Consider the following 26,408-nt stretch of genomic DNA (forward strand, 5'->3'; position numbering starts at 1 on the left):
ATCATATTGTTTTCCCCTGGATGCATTAGAGGTAAATTCAACAGTATTCTATCCTGACGTTGATAAAATATCAGTAAAAATAGTCAAATATATCGTAAAACAGACAAAGGTTGGCTAGGTTTGAAATCGCAGGCACTATTTGTTGATGTAATCAATCTCTGTCTAGTGTGCGTAATCTCTGTAGTCCAGTTTTATGCGCGTATAGACATAATTAAGTAGTAAAATAGATCATTAAACTCGCTCTCTAACACATAAGGCGTTTTATTCTTTTGCGTTGTTCATTGTATAACGGTATTCCTTTTTTTATCGGGAAAAGATAGTTACTCTACTTTTTTTATATTCCAATGAACCGCGTGGATAATATTGGATAGTCTACGATTTTGTAATTTAGGCCATGTTATATATGAACAAGAAAACAGTTTGCACGGACTACAAATTGGCATTATGGGGATATGTTTTCCCAAAATTGAGTTCGTATGCTTTAGATATAAGGAGGATGCTTGAAACTACTACGATGGTTGAAACTTTGCACACTACAGCGGTATATTCGGCAAGTGGCCGGCCGTGCATGTTTTTATGTCCTTCAATAAATTTTTACGAGGACCATTTGATTGTTCATAAACTTGTCGTTAATAAAACTGCAGTCGAGTTCCTATCTTAACATAAAAGCAACACTGTCCATGTGGGACAAGTCCCATCAAACTGGACCGTTGAGGACGGACAGCAACGACCTGGACTGGGGGACTATATGCTGCAGAGGAGAGGAGGCATTGGTTCAAGGAATAATCAGGCTAGAGATGAAGGCGTGAAGCAAGACGAATAAACGTTCTTCTTTTGTAAGACTAATATGGTATTAGCTGATCTCTGATCCCAGCATAAGCCTTTTGTTGTCATGTATGCCTATAGAGCAGAAGTCTGTGTATATTCTGCGGCTAACAATAGCCTACAAAATGTGCATTTCAGAACGTGTACTTCTCATCTCAGCCAGGCCTATCTGTATGTCTCTATATAAGGCTGATTCAGATTTGCTGCAATTATTGACCCCACAAGCACATTTAACGACGATGGTTCGTCGAGTGCATGCTATGGGAAGATCACATACTTTCATATTCAAAATATTACATTTGAGCTTTTATTGTCCAATACGAATTGAAGACAGGCCGCTAATCCACAATGTTGTTGTCAGAAATAAAAATAGACATAGCCTATTATCTCAAATCTTATTATTGAATAGTTAAAGGTGGCATCTTCGACCGTGTCTTGTTTTGTAATTTAAGTGCTGGTAGTGTGGTGTCTCGAAGTCATTGCGTTGGTGACCTAAAATATCAAGGGAGGTCATTCGTTTTTGCGTTAAACTGAATCATGGAACGGAAACTTAGACATATCATTTCTTTATCTAATTTCATTGCATTACTTGAACTTCCTGCAATGAAAACATGGCCTTATACGGTAGTGTAAACACCTAATAAGTCTGGAACTTGTAGCAGGTTTAAATTATAGTGATTGTGTAGTAAAAGATAACTATGGATGGTGGGGACGAAGGGCGTTGTTTGACTTGCAAAGTTGGGCAAAAGCATTTTAAGGTTGTGTTATAACTAATGTTTAAAATATTGTTAAGATTAATCAAAACTGTTATCCATATATTCTTATCAATACGATGCAACTGAATATCAAGACAGTCAAATAGAATGTATTTTTCTCCAATAAAATAGGATAAACCTTGTGCTCGCGAACGTTGGCTATTTTCCCATAGATACGCAGTTACAGTTCAGACCCAATGAGGGCACCAGCCTATTTTACCCCTAGGGGTTTCCCTTGATATCAAACCAATTAAATACTAAATATAACTATTATAGACAACGTGATCTGTCATTAAAAGTCAGACACACACATATCTATCTGTAATACTGTATTTCAAACCAATGCGTAATACACGCTTTATAACTTTACCCATGCGGCAATATGGCGACTTTATAAGTGACCAGAAAAGTAAAAAAGGCAGGCCAGTATGATGCAGAGAAACTATAGGGAACTATTCACAATAATATGGACAAACATATACACAGGTAGGAGCAGCTCAGCATACTGCAACGCGTTTTGACCAAACGTCTTCCTCATGTATAGCCTTTATTATGGTCAAAATATAGGAAAAAGGTATAGGCTATTGTTTAGTCCTTCACAATTTCATTAGTAGAAATTACATGAATGTAATTAATATATGCACTTATGTCTAAGACAGAGTAGCTTGAGTCTTGTTTAGTATTGTTTCCCCCACAGATATGAAATTCATCTACAAATATTACTACTGGTATTGCTGATTGAACGGAAATGCATTATTTAATAACAAATGTGTTTACATCAGGAGACAAATATCACTATTATGTAATTGTTGACTAATGTGTGCATGTTTAAACTCCTATTTTGTTATTATTCTGCTGTATTCTTTGGATTTATTTATTGTGCTGTTGATTATTGATAATAAAAAAGGAAATATCACATTTATGTATCCTGGTTTCTCATATTAACTTGTGGTTGGTTATTTACGTTTTTGCTCCTGACCGTGATTCCAAACCTCTGAACATTTCAGTAGTATGTTGGCGTGTTAGCCATATCACGAAAGCTATTGTTATGACACCATGTGTAGCCTATGTATTAGGTAGACCTACTGACATAGTCTAACCTAACTCCTATTTAAAGAGCCTATAATGTTGATCCATTTAAATGATTACGTTTCTACTGTATATTTTACCACAGTGCTTTTATTGTGAGTATGTTGTGCAACCCAAATGCACTCTTCCGCCCTTCACCATGAACCTTGATCATTGTCACTCATTCGTTTGATTATCATTTGATCTGGTTCTTAGGTTTGGTAAAACGTTTAATTCAACCTGTGCACGGACGACAATCACAAGAGAGTCTAACTGATTTGACGCATTTTCTGAAAATGTCATGTCTATCCTACTTTAGGGTGGGGTTAGACGTAAAATGTCTCTAACAACGTTATTCTATCAAATTCCAGTCGTTTTAATAATGTCTCTCGGTATTGGGATGCAATATAAGGAAATGCTCTAAGATGGTGCATTTACACACTGATTGTCAACTGCTGGTTTGATATTTGTCTCGCTAGAGCAATGGCAGAGGAATTCACTGACCAAACATGGTTATAAGGAGAAGACTGCAGGAGATGAAAGGGCGCAGACTGTCACTGTAGACAACAATGGCGTCCGAAGATTCTCTCCTCTCAGTGGAGGGGTCAGACTGCAATATATTGTTAGCAGTGAGATTCAATTCTTCATTCAGAAAGGCTACAAGAGCTGGATATTAGAAATGCAGATTTGCACATGCTTGTTTCAGACAATCAATATCTTGTCCGAAGGTAATGTTTAAACATGTATGTCCAAAACATAGGTTAGTATGCCCAAAAACATACTAGCTATACTACATAATAAAGATCGTAACTTCATGATATAGTTTCAAATAAATACCAAGGGAAATAGCAAAAAAAAAGTAGATGTCAGCAATGTTAGTGGAAGACTCGCTGTAGGCCTAACATTGAGTACTGATGTATGAATGTTTATCAAAATAATCCGAAGCCAAACGTAGCAGAAGCATGTTTAATTTGAAATCGAATTCGATATACTCCTAAATAATTCGTCCATTTTTAAACATCTTATGTAAGATTATATGGATCAAGGTCATTGTTGGAAACTATGGTGCAAATGTGTGGAGTTAAAATAATATACATATCCGGAGAATAGTAAACGTGCAAGCTAGAATTTTAATATTAAATCATAATATTTACATTCAACATGTCAATTCTAGATAGACGGACGTTTTAACTTAAAGTTGCACTCACCTCCCATAACAATTAACATTATTCCCGAACGAATTATGCAAATATCGCATTACAAACTAGTGATCAGTGTATTTAGGTGCACTCCTACATGAAGGAACTTCAAGTAAATACTTGTTTTGATATATGATGCATATTTGAACAAGGGATATTTTTTCTGTTGTACAGTCCAATCCTAATTTGAATCGTCAAATTAATTAGCCTATACAGTCCAGGTTAAAATCGATGCAAATTTGGAAACTATTCAGGGAACAATATATTGGTATTCTGCTAAATAACAGAAACGCAAATCTTTAAAAAAAAAAATCGCTAGTAGGTAGCTATCTATATGGTTCAGGCAACAGCTAATGTAGGCAAATTAAGGATGAGGTAGGCCTATGAGCTCCCCAAAAGCTTCGTAGCAGTATGCTCGTTAAGTCCATCATATGATCCGTAGTGAGTTTAGGAGCTTTTACTGAAACCGTTTATATGACTAAAGGTTTATAAAGCGTTACAGCGCAGCACTTCAATCATTAATTAACGAGAAACCCAGACCACTTGTAGAACAGCCAAGTGCTTCGTTGGGCAAATTTCCCTCTCTGTGTCAGATCACATAAAAATAGACTAAATGCTAAAAAAATACAAAAAGAACAAACTAATACATGGAGAGGTATGTATAGGCTACTGGTTGCTTATGGGTCTAGATAGCTTCTTTTGAAATGCATTTTAAAGACAAGCATTGTGGAGTTCATTATTATAGATTTTTGTGATGTTCGATATATTATGAATATAATTTTTTCTGAAGTAATCAAATGTGCCTGTTTGTAGTTTATGGAAGGGGTTTCGATTCATGCATATTCAAATGAAACACCTCTTTTGATACTGCCATACCTGTAGAGGGGTTACCATGAATCTGAACGTAATTTACAGGCAGCTTGGTGGCTGTAAATTATATATTTAATATTACAGTACACCTACTGTAATATAAATACGGTATCAAATCAAGTACTCTGTAATGACACACAGTACAATACCCTATAATGTAATGTATTATACCTTAAAAAAGTAAATGCTTCCATAATCTGAATGAATAAATGAATGAATGGATGAAATTAATTGAAATTCACAGTATTTTACTGTAATTACAAGGGATTGGTGTAAGCAGGTTGGCTGACCATTTAAGATTTAACACTAGCTGCCTCTCCAATCTGTCCCCTATACATTTAAAATAATGGGACACTACAACCACATAGGAGTTAAATTGATACCGCATTCTCACTAAGGGTTTTAACAAATATAGCTAGCGTCTTACAAGGCACGCCTCAAAATATGTTAATGATCCAGAAACAACAACACCATGCACCAACTAGTGGTCAAAAAGTTTTTTGCGCTGCAACGATATGGTATGGTCCTGTATTCTGTGGGCTAGAATTACAGTACCATATGAAATACAGCAATTTTCCCACAATGCACCGTCATTTAGAGTATGCTACAGTAAATATATATATTTTTTTTACTGTTGATAATACAAATGACCGTTTTCGTTACAGCGTAGGCCTAATGAAGATCTAGAGTGCCTATATAGTGTATTAACTCCTCATAACGCTGATGCTTTACGACAATTCAGAAAATGAATAACTGCCAATGGCACAACTAGTATACTTGCAACTGTGCTGCACCATTTATGTTGATATACTGTTTTACCCACTTCATATGTATACCCTGTATTCTAGTCAAGGCTCATCTTATATAACTATTGCTGTACACACCTTTTCTATTCATATAGTGTATCTATATATATATTCCGGACTCTGACATTGCTCGTTCTGATATTTCTTCATTTCTTTCTTTACATTTTGAGGGGATTTGTGTGTGTGTTGTTTTCTATTGTTATGTATTACTGCGCTGTTGGAGCTAGAAACTATCCTTTTGCTGCACCTGGGATAATATCTGTAAAATATGTGGACTCGACCAATAACATTTTATTTGATTTTTTGTGTCATAATATAGGCCCTCTGCAAATGCTCGCATCCGGTATCAGATACCTCCGGGAAGGCCTGTTTAGATACAGCAGTAATCATGCACACATTTTGTTTCACCATGACACAGTAATCAACGCTAGCCAGGGATGGAACATGGGTGTAGTCTACGCGCGGTCTCGCGACACAGTTTCATGATGAACCAGCCTTATTTATATTAGCCTGCATTATACATATACTTAAACACCCGGATGTTGGTGACAATGAGTTCGCCTTTATGAAGATAATAAAGCCGCTCAGTTACACTTCAGACATACAGATACTGGACTGTGAAGCCTTGCGTTATAGTGACAAATTCATCCAATAGCTTAACCATTCCCTTCTTTTTTTCTTCATCTGTTTTAAGATGGTCAAATTCCGTTGTTCAAATGCAATTCTTCACTTTATGACAACATACCATTTGCAATGACAATTCCTATTAGATAACACAATAAATAATAACCTGTCTACAAAAGAGGCAAAATTATCCAAGTAATGTGAACCTTTATTAAAAATACCTGTTTACGTGTTCGTGCGTAATTGCTGTGCGTAATTGTGCACTAGTACGAATTCGCACAGTCTCAGCGTGCAAGCAATGAGTGTTTCCTCTGGGTGTCAATTCGAGTGCTGTAAATTATTTGTCAGTGGTGCATTCCAGAGCGAGACATCTATTCACTGAACTGAATGAAAATGACTTTGGATTCCAGACTGTCTCTGTTCGATGCACTGAGTGTTGTGAGGAGGGGGTTGATATAACAACAGGGCAAAATGGCGAGTAAATATAAACACATGCCCTCCAATGGAAGAGAGGGGACTTTGACTGTGCCATATTAAAAAACGTTGTTGACCAAACGTGAAAGAATTGTGTCGTGTATTATAAATATTATAAGATTTTCCTCGGCCACGTCTTGTCATTTGGGTCATGTGGACCGAGGTTGACCTAGTTTCATGGATCAGATAGTTATAATTTGAGAAAGTTAAGGAAACGCAAACAATCAAAAGTGTCATCTGAAATATAATTTGACGATGGAGTCATTTCCCCTTGGTCCGAAGAGGTTGCAAATGCATTATAGGTCAGCAAAACTAGAGGGATATTCAAGGTCCGTTCAGTGAGCCCAATCGCACACGTGCCACAATCCGAGAAATACTGGTCTGTGTTCAACTTCTATACAGAAGAGGGTTGAATAGCCTACATGACGACAAAATACATTATTTCCACATTTTATATCGACTATAAGGCCAATAACATTGTACACATTTGAGGGGATATACATTCAATTAATATGTGGCAATGTTGCTATAACTGGCCTACAGCTCGATTCACTCTTCATATGTAAAGGATATGCTCATCATATTATGATGGAAAAAAATTAAACCCAAACAAAACCATCATCAGGGAAACCTAAGAAGAAACCAGTAAGAAAATGAAAAGACAACGAAAGAGGTCTAACGTCTACCCCATGTTGTTTACAACCCATTCTCTCTATGAGAATCTAAAGTACGTTTTACAGCCCGTCACAAACATGAGAGCCGGGGAGAAAAAGTCTCCGTCCCGGCTATTACAGCTCCAGTTCATTTACAATGCCATTTGCGAGGACTTCAGTCAGAGTCTAGGGTGTAATTGAACGGAAAGTGTCGCCCTTGATGAAGACGAACTGACGTAATCAAGGCAGTTTCTTGTTGCGGAGCCAGGAAGCGAATCCCAACAACATGAAACTACCTAAACCACGCTTCAGCTGCGCAAGATGGGGTGTTCCATCGGGAAGGGAGACAAACAAACAGCAAAACACTCAAAGCCAGGTAAGGATTTTATTGTCTGTCAACCATAACATAGCTATATTACCAGCATAATGAAACAAATAGGAACCGTTCATCCGAATGTATTATATTATTGTCACTGTTATCCTAAATAGGCTAATTGTGTACAACATTGAGAATCAACAGCAAATTAGGACATTGAAATAGCTTACTGTTAAACCGCAAAATAATAACAAACGGTGTCTGAAAATGCCCAACTAATAAAGGGAAAACTATTTAGACATAGTATACATCATCGATATCAACACAGCAATAACAAAACCAATGTCTGGTTAAAAATGCTCGAAATTTTACCAAAAGAAGAACGTCAAAACAATGGGTTTAATCAAGACAACCCCGTCCCATCTCGCATGCTCGAGAGCGCTGTCAAACAAGCTCCACTGGCAGACCAACCGGCAGACAGGCGTGACATCTCAAAATCACAGCTGAGTTAATAATACGTACCTATTTGTGTCCTACCTTGAATTTCCCCGGAGACACTCTGTCGTGGTGGTCCTTATTTATTCACGCTGTCCTTGATGTTTCTGTTATTGTTGTTTATCATCGATCCCTTTCGTTTCTTGACGAGATAACAGTCCTTGTATTGTCAAATAAGTAGGCGGCAGGCTACATAGCAGAGGGAGCCCGTCGAGCGCGTTGGTGAATCCAGTACATAGCAGACACTCTCCACTGTGTAGACTAGCCTAGCCCTATCCTCCACACGCGTTTAAACGATGCATCTTTACTGCAGCAGCCAGCTAGCACATTAGATTTGCAGATCATAAAATCCACCCCGAGCTCATGCTTCTACCACGAGACGGTCCTGACATAATAATTTTATGACCTTGACTTACTGTGGTCACCTGGATAATATTTAAACCAATCTCTTCTATTAAAACGGCCATGATCTTCTCACTCTCATCTGCAGCCTCTCTCTATCTCTCTTTCCCTCTGTCTTTTCCTTTCTCAGAGTGCTAACATGATAATAAGGGGAAGGACAAGCTATATGTTATATATTTCATTTCAAATCCCCTCCTTTATTCTATCGGACAGGTTTTCCTTTAGGAATCGTCAATGGGTCTTATATGACGCAAGCAACAATGTGCATGCAAACAGTGCGAATAGCCTATCATAGCCTACATAGCAAAAACAACTAAACTAAAGACAACAAGATGAAGCAACGGAATGAGGGAACATTCCAAAACAAACAAAGTCTGTTTTCATTCCAGCAGTTCCAGCAGTTATATGTTGCTCTATATGGCAGGGCAACGGCACCTCTATTCAATGTGCATGTGTTGAAAGGCAAACTCAACTGCTGACCCGAAACCAAGTCCCTCCTTGATAAAGTAATGTACTCTTGGGCATCGTTGAAGTATTGTCCTTGTATGAAGGCACACTCCGTGTGTGTGTGTATGTGTGTGTGTGTGTGTGTGTGTGTGTGTGTGTGTGTGTGTGTGTGTGTGTGTGTGTGTGTGTGTGTGTGTGTGTGTGTGTGTGTGTGTGTGTGTGTGTGTGTGTGTGTGTGTGTGTGTGTGTGTGTGTTTGGGTGTATATGGAATGGTTTTATAGATAATATAATTTTAAGTGAAGTTGTGGACTGCCATATGATCCCGGCCACGACATTCCTTATTGAGTTTCTTGAGTTTCATCCTTCGGTTCTGGAACCAGATCTTGACCTGTCTATCGGTCAGATCGATACTCTTACTGATCTCCAGGCGGCGCTCGCGAGACAGGTACATGTTATACAAGAATTCCTTTTCCAGCTCGAGCGTCTGATGCTTTGTGTACGGGCATCTCTTCTTCCGTCCACTTTTGGCTTTTAACCAGTTTCCTGGAGCATTTTCCAGTGTAAAATCATCTGTAGACATAAAACATGGAAAAGGTGAGCATACTGAAGGACTACTTCCATGTTCAAGGCAGTCTATATCAGGCCTTTTGCGTTGCAATTGGTCTGCGTCAGCTCTGCACTGCCGCACCGCAATGTCTGGACATTCAAGTTCCTGATCTTGAATCAAATGTCCACGCGCTCTATAAATACATGGGTTCAAAAATCATCTATCTTTGTCGACTTTCTTCGAACGCTTTGAACGAAGATGCAACAAAAAAAAGACTTGATGAATGATGAAACATAGTGTATAGGCCTATTCGTTTGGCAGCAATTCTACATCCGACCCACTTGTATTACAGTCCTATAGCACCAAACACAGCCATTATAGCCTTATCGTGGTTTGAGGCTACCCTACATGGAAACTGGAGAGAGATTGGAAATAGCTGCATAGCCCGTACTTGATTACGTATATTCAAGGGTACACGGATAACATGCATGGTTAGTTCCCAGCTTCGATTTTCTTAGGCGTAAATATTTCCCAACATTTTGAAACGATTGATGAATTCAACATTGAGCAGAATATAATAGTGTCATCTCTCGATTTTCGGTGGTTTTATTTTCTTCCCAAAGGCTGGCCAAATATGAAATGTTAGGCGGCTACATTGTGGCGGTTGAAAGTAGTATTTTGTGTGACGCATACAAATATAGCTCTACCCCAAAATATGTAGCCGAGACTGGACTGACTAACGGTTTTATAAGACAAACGAGGGATAGTTTAACATTTTGCAGCAGCATAAATAAAACATACCTTTCATGCACGTTGGCCCAAATAGAAATACATTTTTTGGCAAACTTGAACTCCACTAAACTGAATTCCATAGCTAATACAAATACACAACGTAACCAAGCAATGTATTATTAGTAGTATTAATAATAATAACAATAATAATATTCACAACAATATCACGTTGATGATTCGTTAATAATATATGTATTCACCCTTTACCTTTCCTTTTAATCATTTTGGATAGCCATTTCACTAGCCATTTCACATCGGTTACACACACAACATTGTCCCGGGGAAAAACGGTGGGTTATCCACCCGTTATCCTCTATTACAAGAAAAATCAAACGGCAGCATAATAACTAGCAGGACGTTTAAGCTAGCCAAACCCCATTGTTAGTATAATTAAGAAAATATATTTTATATGCAAGATGATTTTCATGTAAATAAAACGAGATATAATAGTTTAATATTCAAGGAAAGACAGTTCCGGTGGACGCTATTTCAGACTGCGTCTATCGTACACTGTTTTACCAGAACACTGGCATTATCGAAATTAAGACGTGATGTATAGCCTAAACTGTATTCTGCTTGATATAGCCTAACGTATATAATTACACCGTTTAGGTGAGTCAAATTAAGTTGTTGCAAACGGTTAGGCCTTCTTTATACATTTGAAATGTCCTATGTAGTGTCTGTGTGTGTGTGTGTGTGTGTGTGTGTGTTTGTCTGGTCAATCTGTTTGATCTGCACGCGCGTTATGCGTTATGAGTGTGTGTGAACGTGTTTATTTCCATGATAATGGCTCATCTCACATTCTCACATTAATAGAAAGGTGAGAAATGCCGACGCCACAGTAATCCTAGCTAGGCTACACCATTAAATGCTTGTTCAGAATGTCTCCAAATGTTCTGGGTGGAACCAAAAAGGATTCTATTGCTTGCTTCATATATGGCACCCCTTAAGGTTCTGTATAGAACCCTTTTGTAGGGTGCTTTGATCAGAACCCCAGGGGTTCTTCTTCACTGAATCAAAATTGGTTCCATATAGATTCCTTGGGTTCGATATAGGGTTCTATATGGAACCAATTACGGTTCTATATAGAACCTTAAGGGGTGCCATATATGAAACAAGCATAAAACCCTTTTTTTATCCAGAACCTTTCTTTCTAATAGTGTACAGTAGATATAGCATACACAATTGCAGAATATCAAAACGCCCACTGAAGCTTAGCTCATGCATGCAGAGGAGACCATTTTTAGTACACCATTTTTAGAATTGCCACATTGTATCTCACAACTGTTTTATGGTACGTTTTTAAGTATGTGTGTGTGTGTGTGTGTGTGTGTGTGTGAGCGAGAGAGAGACAGGAGAGAAGAAGGGGGGGGGCTTTTTGGGTTACCTTTCAATTCGCTGTCGGAGTTATCAGAACAACTGTCAGTCTTTGCACTTTCCTCTTTCATGCTGTTTCCCTGTTTTGCCTCTTCGTTGCGCATTTCCTCGCTGACTCTCTCCTGGGTAGATTTGCTCATTTTAACCGTTGATTCTCTGGGTGATTCAACAGATGTCGTCACCTGGTCCAAAGAAGCAAAGCCTGTCCCGACCTGCTCTTCTCGCTGTCCCCTGCTCACTCTGGGGTATACCTGTTTCTCTCCTCCATAACATTCGGACGCCGCCGAGGCAGCGGTTTGGTCGGTCTGGCTGCTACTATTGTTCCCAAGCCGGATGTAAGTAGCCGACTCTGTAGTCTCCTTATTAGCCCTGCTGCTACTGTCACCCTGATACAGACAACAGAACGCCTCCTCTTTGACGTTATCGGTTGGAAACGAACATGGTTGTAAACTGGATTGGGCAACAGGTTGCTCGTCCCTGTTCGTTTTGGAAGCCGAGGTCCATGTGCCCAGTTGGGATGACAGGTAAGGCGCATCTTGGTAGGAGCCGAGAGGGTGGCTGCTCAGAGGAACCTCGTCTTTTTTGGAGAGGGACGATCCAACTACTCCAAAATGTCTCATCATTGAGCATCCATACTCAGATGCAGCCGGGTGGATGTACATTCCAGGGTTGCTGTTGGAGTAGCCTTCGCCTCTATAGGAAGATGATCCTCCCATCAAAGAATCCATAAGGAAATGACCGGCAGCCATGTTATCCTGGCATGACATTATTTGTATTGTTGTTTTTTTTTTCAGTTTCTGTTGCTGTAGTAAAGGTTTTCTGGAGGAGAATAAGAACAGTTGGAAGCTGACATATTTTGGGGGCCAAAAATATCAGCAACATAATTATGGATTCTTGGAGCTCCATGTCATGTGATTTTCAGACCAATAGCGGTGTGGAAGTGGCCTTGAGGCGCCAGGCTGAGGTGACGTCAGCGTGGTCAAGTTGGTAAGCAAAGGGGCTTTTAGACGGTGCAAGGGCGCTCTCTAGCGGAGAGCTTTGTGTAAAGACAGCCATGGGAGGAGTGAACAAAGGGGTATATAAATATTTTACAATCAGTTACTTGAGTAACCGAAATGAAATCTAGTTAAAAAAAAATCATTGTTAAGACAGGCTAACATTAAAAAAAGACAGCGCAAATAGTTCGATAAATATGATTCTTTCTGGAACTCGCTCGATGCCACTTGGAAAGCCACTTCTAGGTATTCGTCAATAGATTCAGGAATAAACCAATGGACGCATAGAATATATCAGCACCACTCTCGGTTAGGCCACGTTTGTTTTCAAACTGATTTTCATAAAAGGTCAAACTTTAGACTATTTGCCTTAGACCAACCTACAGGCCTCTGTCAAATCACTGTAGCTGTTGTGGCACCAGCAGTTGCATAAGAACATTTGCTTGACTAAAATCTATTTAAATGGTTAACCAATTTGAGTATGCCAAAGTGTGTTTTACTTCAATTATTTGTTTTTCTAGAGCATTTTACGCATTTTATGTATATTCTAGTAACACAGTATATAGTTAATTTGATATGTTTTACTGTATAAAGGCCTATAGGCTACTCAGTGTTATGTTTTTAAGTTCCACCAGTGTTGATGTGAGCAGATCGTTTCAGGATATATAAATATATATATATATATATATATATATATATATATTAGACCTAGTTACAAAAAACAATCACCAAAAGTTAAAAGATTAAATTGAATAGGGTTTCTAAGATGCATCTACAACTTTACATTTACATTTACGTCATTTAGCAGACGCTCTTATCCAGAGCGACTTACAGTAGTGAATGCATACATTTCATACAATTTCATTCAATATCATACTTTTTTTTTGTTATCATGGGCCAATACAGAATGGTTGGTGAAAAACATACCTTTCTCTTTACGTTCAAAATTATAAGAAGGATTGGGACCTTTTTTCCCATTCCAACTGGTGCGTAATTCGTGCGTAATATGTTATTTCATTCATATCAATGCAGGCGTGACTTCAACTTGAGGGAGAATAATATACAGGGGCCTACGCCTCGTGTAAGTTGTTATTGAAGATACAATTATTCCCAATTTTCTGACAAATATCGTGTGTAATTCAATGTAGATAATTCCATGTCACTAACAAATGAAGCAGACATTTCTGTGTGCGTATTTACATTCTTACTAATTGAAGCATTGAGTAAGACATTTTTAAAACCCTTGCAAAAATATATTTTGTTATAGTTTCCCCATGACAATAACATTCTAGCATGTAAATCGTTGCATAATGATGATCTTGTTTTCCAGCACACTTTCTGAGATTGATAGTCCAAAAAAACAGAACATTTCTTTTTTCAATTCATATTTTTTTGCAGGCCTATTCGCATCTTGTTTTGAGGTTAAAATGTAAGAGCCACGAGTCAAAAAAAGGTATGGATGCAAGAGGGTTTAACATGTTGCTACATTATTCTGTTTCCATATTTTGAGTCAACACCACAATATCAAAAGACGCGCATAGTTTTTCCTGCGGAAGTCCTATGAAAATGGCTATCAATAAGGCGTAGGTGTATTATTTTTCTACTCGAATATTTATGTGGTCAACACGTTTGATATTACAATTACTAAGGTAATACAAGTTCATCTACAACCAGTAGTCTACCAGGTTGAGAAACTAGGGCCTAGTGCCAAAACAAAGCAGGGCCCCTCATGGCGCGTGTTGTTATTTCAGTGTTTTGGCTATGCTGCTTTAAAATCAAAGGGGCAATCCAGCCTCTTTATTTATACAATTTCACCACGAGACATGACAAATCATTATTCTCAGACTTGCACGACTTGTAGGTCTATTTCAAACGGATGCAAAAATGTACGAGTGGTTACTAGCTCACTTGAATTTGGACAGAGAAGGACACATTTCCATGAACTTTGAGGTTGTTTAAAGGTCCAGTGGAGTCAAAAACGTGATTCTGTGTTTTACATATATTTTCACACTATGAGGTTGAAATAATACTGTGACGTTGTGAAAATCATGCACTCTAAAAAAATGCTGTAACCCAGCACTGGGTCACTATAGCACTGGGTTATTCTGACCCAGCACTGTTGGGTTATGTGAATGACCCAACACATTAGGGTTACTTGACAAAAATGTTGTTATTTTGACCCAGCAGTGGGCTGCTTTTTAGTCTTTTGCTGGGTTATCGTTTTTCATGTATTTTTACCAAGCAGTGGATTAATTCTTACTTTATTTCTAGATTATTTTTCTACCTTCTCTCTATTACAGAATCAGCTCATTTTCTAAAAGTATGAATACCTCTAATTATAATTGTTAAAATGACATAGGGCCAGTCATGACAAGTCGTAGATAGAATACAACATCTGTATTCTCACCTATTCATTTCAGCTACAAAATGAAGTCATGCAAAAGATAAACAACAAATAAGGAACACACAAATAAACCAACATTTTAGAAGCACAATCCATCATTTGAAAATCACAGCAGCCCTTCCAATTTAAGCGGAGGAATGGGCCTGAAGAAAAGTAACAACTTTACCCTCTACTCCCCCAAGGTATACATTTTCAAGGGAATTTTTGTAAAACAACAACAAGGAAACATAATGTCTTCTGATCCAGAACCTGCCCCATTCATGATGGTGAATGCCAGGGAGTAGAGGCGATTGTCCCCGTGACTCAGAACAAAGGGTTCGGGTCGCTTGTTCTTTTGGTCGCCTGGTGGAGATATTCAGTCATATTGGTTCCAACCGGGAGATTAGAGAACATGATTATAAAATGTTGAAGAATAAGACACACATGACACTTTGCACAAGCCAACACACACACACACACACACACAAATACACACAGATGGTGGCCCTTCCTATTATTCAGAACATGCTATACTCATTTACAGTCTATTGCTGTGTGCAGGAGGTTCATCTGCATTGAGTCCAGTCCAGAAACTTTGTGCGTGGTTTACATATTAAATAGTATTCAATATTCCACATTCCACATACTTACAATATGAGTTTCGGGCCTCATCAGTGCTTGTGCAGGCAGTCTTCTTTCTATCTTTTGACATTGGTGTTGGGAGAAACCCATTTAGGACCATGTCTTCTGTAGTAGCTGGGGAACAAACACATAACAAGGTTTTAGGGGACAGTCAAAATGGTTAAAGGTGGAGGAACATTTCATTTCAGTATGTAGCTAGCTACCTGCACTGGGTACACTGATGGTGGGAGAAGCACTCTCAAGGCCTTTAGTAGCCTATCGGTTGGACAAAGACATACCAACATTTAAGTGGAGAGTCAAAATGGATAGACTAAACTTCGATGAACAATTGAGACACTCTTTTCATTTCAATATGTAGCTAGCTAGGTATAGCTACCTAAAATAACTGTGTGCGTCCAGACTGAAACCAGCAAGCTAACTCATAGAAAGACTTAGGCTAAAAGCCATACAAAAAAAGCCTAACTGAACCACCATAAAAGCACGAGTTATAAGCTTGCCAACTAGCTACCAACCATGTTAAATTAACTCAGCAACACGGAATAGGCCTAGCTAAGTAAAATATATAGCTAGCTGTTCTAGCTAGCCAAACAGAGAGAGAAACCTAGTTTAAGCTAGCTAACTACCTGACGTGGAACAATGCACCACACAGTAGGCCTACAGAAGACAAGCGTTCTACAGGCACTGACATAGCTAGCCAAACTTAAATAAAAACCTTACATTTGCTTCCGCACAGAGTACAGGAAAATAGCTTGTTAGTGGGCTCGGGCTAGCATGCATGGGGTTGTTTGCTAGCTAACATTATCTAAAAGTGTCAATGACTGAGATAATACAGAATGTAATTATGATAGCTAGGTCTATTTAACCTGAATGGATAATTACTAATGTTAGCTTTTTACTAACATTTTTCGGTCAGCCACAACAGCTTGCTCCTTTTGTCCATAGAAAAGTAATTCCACTCAGTGCCGGCTGCAACAGTAGACTTGTTACAGATGCAACAGTCCTCATTCACAAGCTTGCCGGGAACACTTTATCTTCTGGTTTTGGTGGGAGAATTTAACCCACTCACTGGGTCATATCTCAAAAACCCAACCTCAATAACCCAGTATCAACAACCCAACGTTGCTCTTAATAAAGAAAAGAACCCAGCTAAGTGACTAAATGCCTTCAACCCGGCAAATGGGTCATCCAAACAATCCAGAATTTTTAGAGTGTGACATGCCCTTTAAGTGTAAGAGCTGTTTGAAAATACCGCTGGAAATTTCTGCCTGTTTTGGTGGGATGGAGTTTCGGCATGCCAGGTGACATCACCAGGCGGTAATTAGTCAATAAACCAATAAGAAAGAGAGTTTTCACTTTTATTTTTTCTTCACTTTTCCCCTCCCAACTCAGACCACTGCCAGACAGTTGAAGCAAAATTCTTGCTTGAGAAATTGCTCTTTGATAGAAGCTATTTTTGTTTATTTTTGACAATTTGAATTGAAAACAATCACAGGTACCTACACATTCTGTTCCTTGAGTCGAATTCAAACAATATCAGAGCAATTTGAGTTGCATACACTCTTAGAAAAAAAGGTTCTGGATAGAACCAAAATTGGTTATATTCCTTGCTTTATATATGGCACACATAAAGGTTCTATATATAACCATTTTGTAGGGTTCCTTGACCAGAACCCCAGGGGTTCTTCTTCACTGAACCAAAATCAGGTTCTACATGGAACCAATTTTGGTTCTACACTGAGTGTACAAAACATTAAGAACACCTGCTCTTTCCATGGCAGACTGACCAGGTGAATACAGATGAAACTATGATCCCTTATTGATGTCACTTGTTAAATCCACTTCAATAAGTGTAGATGAAGGGGAGGAGACAGGTTAAAGAATTGAAACATTGAAACATGGATCTTGTTTGTGTGCCATTCAGAGGGTGAATTGGCTGAATATTCTCAATATTAGGAAGAACATTTTTGGTTCTATCAATAATTTTTTTTAACAGTGTAAGCAAAAGGTAAAAAACAAAAAGGTTTTGCATATTGACAATTAGACAATTGACAATTAGACGGAGACCCTTTGATTCATTTCTGAGCAAATAGTCTAGCTAAGAGCCTAAGAGCAATTCATTGAAATGATTAATGTTGATGCATATTGAATGGTGTGAGGTCAAGGCCATTTTCACTTAAATTATTGAATTTTTGCTAAATGCTGTAGCTTATTTCAAGTAGGTACATTAGGCTACATTGGCTTTGGAGAATGCAGTGATTTTTCTTCCAACCACTAAAAGCAGGGGTAATGTAATGACTGTTTTGATTGGTTTCCTCGCCTGTCCATCATTTCATCCTCCTGTTAGAAATATAATCCAGTCTTTCATTCTAAAGCTAATCAATCAATTTGAGGACACATTTGTTAAACCTATACCTACCTATTCATTATGTCTCAGAATATGTTAACATTATCTAACAAACGCTTGCTCAAGTTAGATTTTTTGTGGGTTGATGTCGTTCGGTACTTCACCCACACATACGCAACCTACTACAGAGCAATATTAAATGTGTAGAGTAAATTCAGTGCGGAGACTTGATAGGTTAATTGTACCAACCATGGATGCAATAAAAGGGATATAATGTTTAGTATTTTACCATTTCTATTATGAAATGTATTCCTGTTTTCAGACTGACAAACATGGAAGTTGTTGTTGCTCAGTTGGTAGAGCACGGCGTTTGCAACTACCTATACTTAAAAAAATAGCTTTCGCGTTTGATAAATGGCATTTATTATATTATGGAACCTGGGTTATGGCATTCACTTATATTTTAGAAAATGAAAAAGTATTCTCCAATGGGTTGTGTTTTGTGATAGAGATAAAGTTAAATGCTGCTGTAACGATACCTTTAGAAGGCTATTAAGTTGGCAAATTAAACCAGCATCCTGAATTCGAGATCTTCAGATAATGTGTATGCTAATACCCATGTCATAACCTTGAGTGAAAATGCAGACTGCGTGTGTGTGCACATTATCTTTATCTATCTCTCTCTCTGTGTGTGTGTGTGTGTGTGTGTGTGTGTGTGTATGTTCGCCCGCTTATGAATGGTTGATAGTATCTAAATGTAAATAAGGAGTAATTGTGGTATTGACCTATACTGAAGACAAAACCCATTACACCGTTCCCGGAGACACAGATACCTTTGACGGGTCATTCGTGGTTTCAATAGATAAGTTATAACCCGTTATAACCTAACTCGTCTTCAACATGGGTCATTGCATATCATAATAATGGGAACGGTAGGCCGACTTCAAGTACAATTTCTCACAAAATAGTAATTGGCCAGTAAACAATGTCTTTGTTCAGTTTACCTCCATTTAAAAGGCGATAAGCCCAATAATAACACGTGACCTGAATAATTATCATGATCTAAATATTGTTTACTACATGTGAATCACTACACCTGTGTATTTGCCCTTGTTTTTAATGGGAGGGCTATGTGTGTTTGGGGGGCTGATGTGTGTCGATTGGTGTGCCTATTATGTGTATTTGTCAGTGAAATAAACGGGAATATTTGTTCAACAACGATTAATGCCCAGGTGTGAATGTTCTTTAGTGTATTTTGTTCTTTTGAATGTTCTTTTGTGCACATACTGATGTTTTACGCGCGCGAATAGGAAAGGTTTTATTTGCTCATGGGTAAAATAAAATATTCCTTAAGTCCTTTCCATTCGTTTTATTGCCTAAATAGCTGTTGATTTGTGTTTAGTGTGAAATAAGCACAGACACATGTATGCTTTACGTCTTTAAACTTTATTCAGTCTACCATACAGTTTTTTGCTTCAAATCGAATATATTTACCATCGTGCGGAGTAGCGATAACATAGACAAGATAGACATTACGCGTATGCCGCCCATCCTCTTGTCATGTTGCGTTTACGGAGACGGAGGGAAGCCAAAACTAGTTTGTCTATTGCAGGCCACCATGAAATAGCTTCCCAATTTGATGTAACGAGGTTGAGCTCCTTGCAAGCAGATGTCCACCCCCTGTGCAAGTGGGAATTTATGGCTGAGGCATGTCGCGTCTTAAAGACAAATATAAATCAGAGAAGTGGTAATCTGAAAGCACACATAGGTATTAAATTGGTGACGACCACACAAAGGACCGCAGGTTAGTTTCGTCGAAGTATATCGACAGCTTTCAGCTTTCATCACATCTAGGGTAAGCCACCTGTACAATGCGCATACATTGGAAATCATTATGGCAAGAACTCATTGCAAAACAAAGCTTAAGATGCCATTTCTATCCAAATTAGTGCTGGCATTATTTCATTTTTGATGTGATCTATTTCTGATTGCAACCACCCTTTCATTTGTTTATGCCAGAGGATAATTGCTCGTTTTCCCCCTTCACCTAAAAACTCACTGCAGAATTATTCTCAAGAACGAGGCCTATAGTAACAGGCTAATCTCTATTCAAAATGAACTTGGTAGCGCGGGCTTGAGCTTTCAAATTCTGATCCTATTATCAACCACGAACACATGTATATAATAATCTACTGTGGGAAACAACAGCATCATACATAAAGTAACCATCAAGACAAGGCTCCTGAGTAATGTAGATGTAGGTCGGTGTGATCAAAGTGTTAAGCACAAACGTCATTTCAAGCAATACATCTTGAATTACAACGACGCGTAATTTAGACACTTTTCCCAATGTATCCTTCACAATATCCCAACCGAAAACATGCTAGGACAAAATACAGGAATGCTCAAAACATCAACGAAATGAAATAGGCCTCGGTACTCACCAAACACACAAACCATAACAACAACATCAAGTTAGAGCATATACATGGAGTCAAAATACACAGGCCTACAGAATAATTATTTTAGCGCTGCCGTACTATCAATTGAAATAAGCGCTAGCTACATTTCTTATCACATTGAAAAGGTTAAACAAAGAGCTCGCTAGGCTTTGTGTTAGTTCCTTTTCAACCTTAATGAATCGCCATGCATCGGCTATCACGAAATGTTATTCTTCAGGCCGTCCGATTGCATTCGCCTGTGACACCCGCCATTTTCCTTCCCAACAGCCAAGTGCGCAATGGGATCAGCTCGACTGAACCAACCGCCGGCTGCATTGTATCCTCTCTCATCTCTCAGGATAAATCAAGACTACCATATTACAACTATAACACAACCAAAACAAAATAAAATGTCATTCAATCTCGAACACCACATCTACACTGTAGTGACAAATGAATAAAATCATCCATTAAAAGAAGAACATGATGTTTCCATGCATTGTCCTATAATTTTATAAAGCCTATTGAAGGGAAAGGAAACAAAACATTGCCCTCCGACGGCACAACCCGGGGTGAATCCTGGCCCCCTGTGGTTGACAGGCAGGAGTTTGAGGAGCCTCGAGCCTCAGAGATTGGTGACGAGGTGTGGCAGAGATATCCAACAAATGATCTACGTCATCGTCCCAGGGCCAAGGTTGGTGGGTGTGACAGGAAAAGTAATCCAGCCTTGATCTCTGCCTGCGAGCATCTCCCTCCTCCTCCTCCCCCCTGTCACAACTAACACCCCCCTCTTCCGCCTTCAGCTTCGGTCTAAAGGGATTGTAGTGAGTAGCAGAGAATAAACACACACACACACACACACGCGCACACACACAAATAGAGAGAGAATCGAATAGAACATAACAGAATATAATATAATTCTGCATCCTTTTTAAAGAATGTAACCCAAAGGCATTATCTACATTCATTTCCACAAGAAACTGTGAAAATATAAGTACATGTTAAAGCTCATGCCAACATGTTATAAAACGTATCATGCGTGAAAATGTATACATTTTACTGGGATAATAAAGTGTATTTACTGGGCGCACTAAAGCTGGCAAAGTTACCTGCTGTAGTTTAATGGGAGGGGTCAAAGTTGGACTCTACACATTCCTTTTTCTGTTCCCACTCACTCCTCATTGGTCGATTCCTCTCCTGCACACATTTCCGGGCAAAAGGGGCTCCTTGATTCCACTTTATTGCAGCGGGTTAAAGGTGAAGGCCTTGACATTATTGAAGTTCAAAGACTACTTTTAATTATAAATTGTAGTTAATACACACACGTGCAATATTCCATGCACATATGCTCTGTGTGCACGCGGGCGCACGCACGTAGGCTACCCACACACTCATACACTCACTCGGTAAAATCTGTCCAACAGACACACCCCAGTAATGTTCTCTATATTTATAGATGTGCACACACACCTACCACCTGGCCAATGTAGTCAACAATTAGTAAAGACATAGTTTAGGTAATGTCAATGGATAACTTGACTGACCTAGAGTTCCACGATCTAATTTTAGGGGTCCGTTTTTCTCAGAAATGGGGGGGGGGGGTGTGTGTGTGTGTGTGGGTGTGTGGTGTGTGTGTGTGTGTGTGTGTGTGTGTGTGTGTGTGTGTGTGTGTGTGTGTGTGGTGTGTGTGTGTGTGTGTGTGTGTGTGGTGTGTGTGTTGTGCAGTTGTAGGGGGATTGACGTTGTGCACAGCACCGGCCCGAGTTCACGTTGAACAGTCTAGTTGCTAAGTTTTTTTTGTTTGGACAGCCAGTCTTACTTGTTTAGTATTTACTTCGGAAGTGAACGCCATTCCCTCCGAACAGACGGTGCAATTAAGAGAAAAAAATAGCCATTTAGTGCCTCTGTCTTTATGACACTGTCTGGACTGCAAGAGTGGCGATTCCATTTAGTGGGCACTAAAGAAGGATCCCGTTCCTCTTTCTTTCTCTGTGATTCTGAGGTGTAGCATAGTTTCTGTGTTGTCGTTTCCGTGTACTTCTGTTTGTGCTTGCAAAAGCTAAATATGCACTCCTAGAGTTATATCCACTAAGCATGTAAGCGTTGTATAAATGTACCGCTCAACAGCCCACACACACACACTCCCTCAACAATGTTTTCGTCTGAAAATGTGTTTGCGTAAAAGAGAAGGCCTGTTCCTACATTAAAATAGTGTGGCTTAAAACTAAGTTGGCATTGGATGCAATTACTATCCATAAATACCCAACTAATAACGCATGACTCGCAATCTCTCCACATGCTTCGAACTTGGTTTTATCAAAACAGTAACACAAACATTTAGGCTGCCAACCCCACTCAAATCCCTTGAAAATAACCATCAGAAAGACCGAACAATGGTCCAAAAGAAAATCTAAGGCAAAAATGCAGTTGGATTATTTTGCCAATATTTTTTAATCATTGCCTACCACTCTCAATCAATCGGCTTGAAAACGACATTCATAGAGGCATAACCATGGTCAATAATAACATCTATGACAAAAATCCACCAGTCTGTTAGTTTAGTCTATACGCCTGTTTATTTCATAGGTACCTTTATATTAATGATACACAGGCCCAACGCCATATTTTCCTCCTCTTTCATAAAGAAGCACCAAGCATAAAGCAAATAATTTAAAGGATTGTTAACATTAAAGCTTTGAAAGTACACAGCTTGGGCGGTGTAAAGAAAATAGCAGCAGGGAAAGGGGGAGCGAAATTAAAAACAAAATCATATTTACAGTCACGAATGCACATAGTTGCATAGTCTGTACAAGGAAAACATTATTACAGATTGTACACGTCACAGTTCTCGATGGCAAAATTGACACCTGTAAATGTATTATTTTGTGTCGAATATTCTGGTCGAAAACAGAATCATGGTAGGCTACAAATACACCGACCAGAGGAAAGGGAAAGTTTAAATGTCCAATATAGGCCTATCATGGCTTCCGAATTGTGTTGTAACATTTAATACTATTCAACAAATAATAATTGTGAAATGCACAATGGAATAAACACAATTATGATTCGTGGTAAATACACGGAAACCATATGAACTCGACAGCAGCATATAAATGATCAGTCTATATAATCACCTGTATATATGAACTAGAAAGTATCCTGCGAACGAAGGCTACAGGAAAATGGTGCCTTATTACGCATACATACAGCAACCCCAAATGTTAGAAATTGAAATAACCTCATCGTAACATTTAGTTGCTCAACATTGCTGCTGATCTGTCTTTTTGAAGTAACTTGAAATTTGTTTATTACTGGTGATAAGAATTCACTGAGAAAAGTGTATCATTGACCTTTGACTATAATCGTTATGCTTTTACACTCCACATGCTCACAACAGGGGGTTTCCAGAAAAGTATTGCAAACGATCTCTGCTTAATTTCTTTTCTTTCATTCTTCTATTCTGAAACCAGATTTTAACCTGTCGGTCGGTGAGGTTCAGCATCCGGGAAAGCTGCATCCGTTTCTCTTTGTTGATGTAAACGTTAAAGAAGAACTCCCGCTCCAATTCTCGGATCTGAAATTTGGAGTATGGACACCTCTTCTTCCTTGTGCGAGGTGTACCTGGGGAAATCAATCAGAAAGGACATGATCAGTGAAAGTTCAATGGGATTGTTTTCCATTTACGCACAGATATTCACATGAAGTTAAAGTAGCCGCTCACACATATTCACATCAACACAAAGTATATAGCCTCTCTATGTGAATACACTATTCAGGAATTTCGAGAAGCATCAATTTGATTATACCAATTCTGTCAACATCCAACACTGCACCTAACACATCAGAGACATCCGCCATAAAGACTGTTACATTATCACAAGCGCTTGAAGAGCAACTCATATCAATTTACAGCCTCCAAGTATGTGTTTGTCTCACACACATATACAATAACAAAATGTATACGGCTACAGTTTGCGTTACATTCCCATGGAACTTAGCTATCAATTCCCACACTCCTTCTTAGCTGTGTGAAATGCATATGTTTATAATCGAGTCCTCTCGTAAAGCTAAAATGTCTTTCGGATCTGAGACACACTACATCACAGTGGTGGTCAAAACCTCTTGAAAAAGATAAAGTACAACGACAAAAAAACATCTCTGCAGTTATTTCCTGATTGGGCTACATTTGGCTACACAAAGAGACGCCAGTGGGCCTGTGTGTGTGAGTTAGAGATTGTGTGTGTGTGTGTGTGTGTGTGTGTGTGTGTGTGTATCAATCACTGCGGATTCAGGCATAAATATCCCAGGGCTAACCGAATGGAAATGTGTCTCACTTGGACAGAATGTGTTTGGTTCAATACTGCAGTTCAATGCTTGAATCCAGACATGGACACAAACTCACACTGGAGTCTCTACGACTGATTACACTTGTATCCTTTTCTCTTTCGTTGCAAGGAAACCACCACACCACAACACAATGCTATTGCTATCTTCGACATTTGCCCAGATAAATACAGATATATGGATACTTATGGAGCCTGCCTCTAAGTGTACAAGGCTAATAATCTCACAGCATGTCCTTTAGTGTTATAGTTTGCGTGCAAGCTGCTAAAATAAAATTCACAGGACGCCAAAAGCAATGTTCTGCCCAATTGGTTTTTACTCACGACAGCCCAACGCGAAAATCCCTTAAAATGCCCAATGCAAGTTCATGATCAAAGTTAGCTTTTGTCACAATAGCGCGCTCTTAAAATTTCACAGACTCCACGATAGAAGCGTCTGTGTATAACATCCTTTTTTTTCAAAGCACTTTCCCATCGTAAAAAGTCTTCTCATTGGAAGAAAGAGCTTTGTAGGTTATAATAAAATCCTTTGAATGCTTATAAAACTCCACATAAAATCTGACCGACAAAAAACACCGGGCTAGTCCCTTTCCCCATTTACAGCTTCGGTACCTACTCGAGTGGCTGTTCTTGCTGGCGCTGCGGTCCTTGGTGGCTGAAGAAGAACACGAGCCCGAATTTGTATGTTCCTCCTCATCCTCTGTGTCCTTGTCTTGGTCTGGGACGGCCGGTAGAGCCGCTGGCTGCTGGAACTTTGTTTCCAGCTTTCTAGCCTCGATCTTTTGTAAACAAGTATCTGCTGACTGATTGTCCGTGCCGCAGTATGCGGTCTCAAAAAAGCGGTCGAAACCTTGAGGGAGGACGCTGTTTTTCCCCACTCCGGGGTAGAACCCTGTGGAGGGATGGTTGGAGCTGGGATGGTGGTTATGGTGGCTGTACACATTCTCGTTCGTTTTCATAAGCATTTCTGTCATGGTGGATTGCGGAAGACAGTCCCTGTGCACCAGATCCTCTCCAGAGTAGCATGATGCATAATTGCTTCTATGGTGCCATTTACTAGAAGGGTCCAATCCATAGGAAACTTCCCGTACCGGCTGCACTTGAGACAGATTTGTGGAATATGGGTAGGTTATCTGCCGCGACGAGGCCTGTGGAAGAAACGAAGAGACGGCAGAAAATTCGGGAACGTAGTAGGTGCAGCTGGGGAGGTAGATGTTCGAGGCGCAGCCCGTTCTGTCCCCAAACTCGGATGTCCGGTCTTTGCGCGTCTGGGAGCAGAAGTTTCCCAGATTCACCGAGTTAAACATCTTTCCCCCGTACTCCGTACGATAGATAGATGTTTTGGATTCGAGCTGTAGAAGTGGGAAATTTAGGAAGGCGAGATGACGCGCAATCCGTCTAAGTCGCCCGGAGACACGTGATCGAAAGTAGATATTGTCATATATCAACGTGGAACAGTTGGATGTGTAGGAGTGGTTCACTTAGGCACGATCTAGGAGGTTCAAACTATTCATTTTCAAAACACCGCAGGAGCAGTAAGAAAACCAGTAACAGATTCCAGTTTGTTTACATAGGTTATGGCAATTATAAAGATAATCTTTAGGAGGCT

General features: G+C 39.2%; 2 protein-coding genes across 9 annotated transcripts in view; both read right to left on the reverse strand.

Annotated features, from left to right (window-relative positions):
- Window positions 1-12,578, reverse strand: part of hoxc10aa (homeobox protein HoxC10aa) — an 88,138-nt gene extending 75,560 nt beyond the window's left edge. For 3 of the 8 annotated variants that reach the window (XM_014135576.3, XM_014135574.3, XM_014135568.3), the window contains exon 1: window positions 8,113-9,090. Coding sequence is in view for 3 of the 8 variants with exons in the window: in XM_014135580.3 (XP_013991055.1) it covers window positions 9,228-9,505; window positions 11,662-12,418 (1,035 nt within the window). In the remaining 5 variants the exon portion in view is untranslated. Of the gene's footprint in view, window positions 1-8,112; window positions 9,506-11,661 lie in introns of those variants that run through there. The other 5 variants (XM_014135580.3, XM_014135579.3, XM_045692202.2 and 2 more) reach the window with 3 other exon arrangements.
- An 11,216-nt stretch (window positions 12,579-23,794) lies between these two features.
- Window positions 23,795-26,206, reverse strand: hoxc11aa (homeobox protein HoxC11aa). Its single transcript, NM_001139525.1, has 2 exons — window positions 25,416-26,206; window positions 23,795-24,077 (listed from the first exon to the last, which is right to left on the reverse strand). The coding sequence occupies exons 1-2, from the start codon at window positions 26,104-26,106 to the stop codon at window positions 23,845-23,847; spliced, it is 924 nt and encodes a 307-aa protein (NP_001132997.1). The 5' UTR covers window positions 26,107-26,206; the 3' UTR covers window positions 23,795-23,844.
- Between the last annotated feature and the right edge of the window lie 202 nt (window positions 26,207-26,408).

The sequence above is a fragment of the Salmo salar genome, chromosome 13, assembly GCF_965601325.2.
Source record: "Salmo salar chromosome 13, fSalSal1, whole genome shotgun sequence".
NCBI classification, from domain to species: domain Eukaryota; kingdom Metazoa; phylum Chordata; class Actinopteri; order Salmoniformes; family Salmonidae; genus Salmo; species Salmo salar.

Excerpts from the sequence above, each read along its gene's own strand:
- hoxc11aa (NM_001139525.1), bottom strand. The coding sequence starts at position 26,106 with ATGTTTAACTCGGTGAATCTGGGAAACTTCTGCTCCCAGACGCGCAAA. Across the intron at positions 24,078-25,415 it reads CAGCAAGAACAGCCACTCGA|GTACACCTCGCACAAGGAAG; the intron begins GTAGGTACCGAA and ends TGATTTCCCCAG.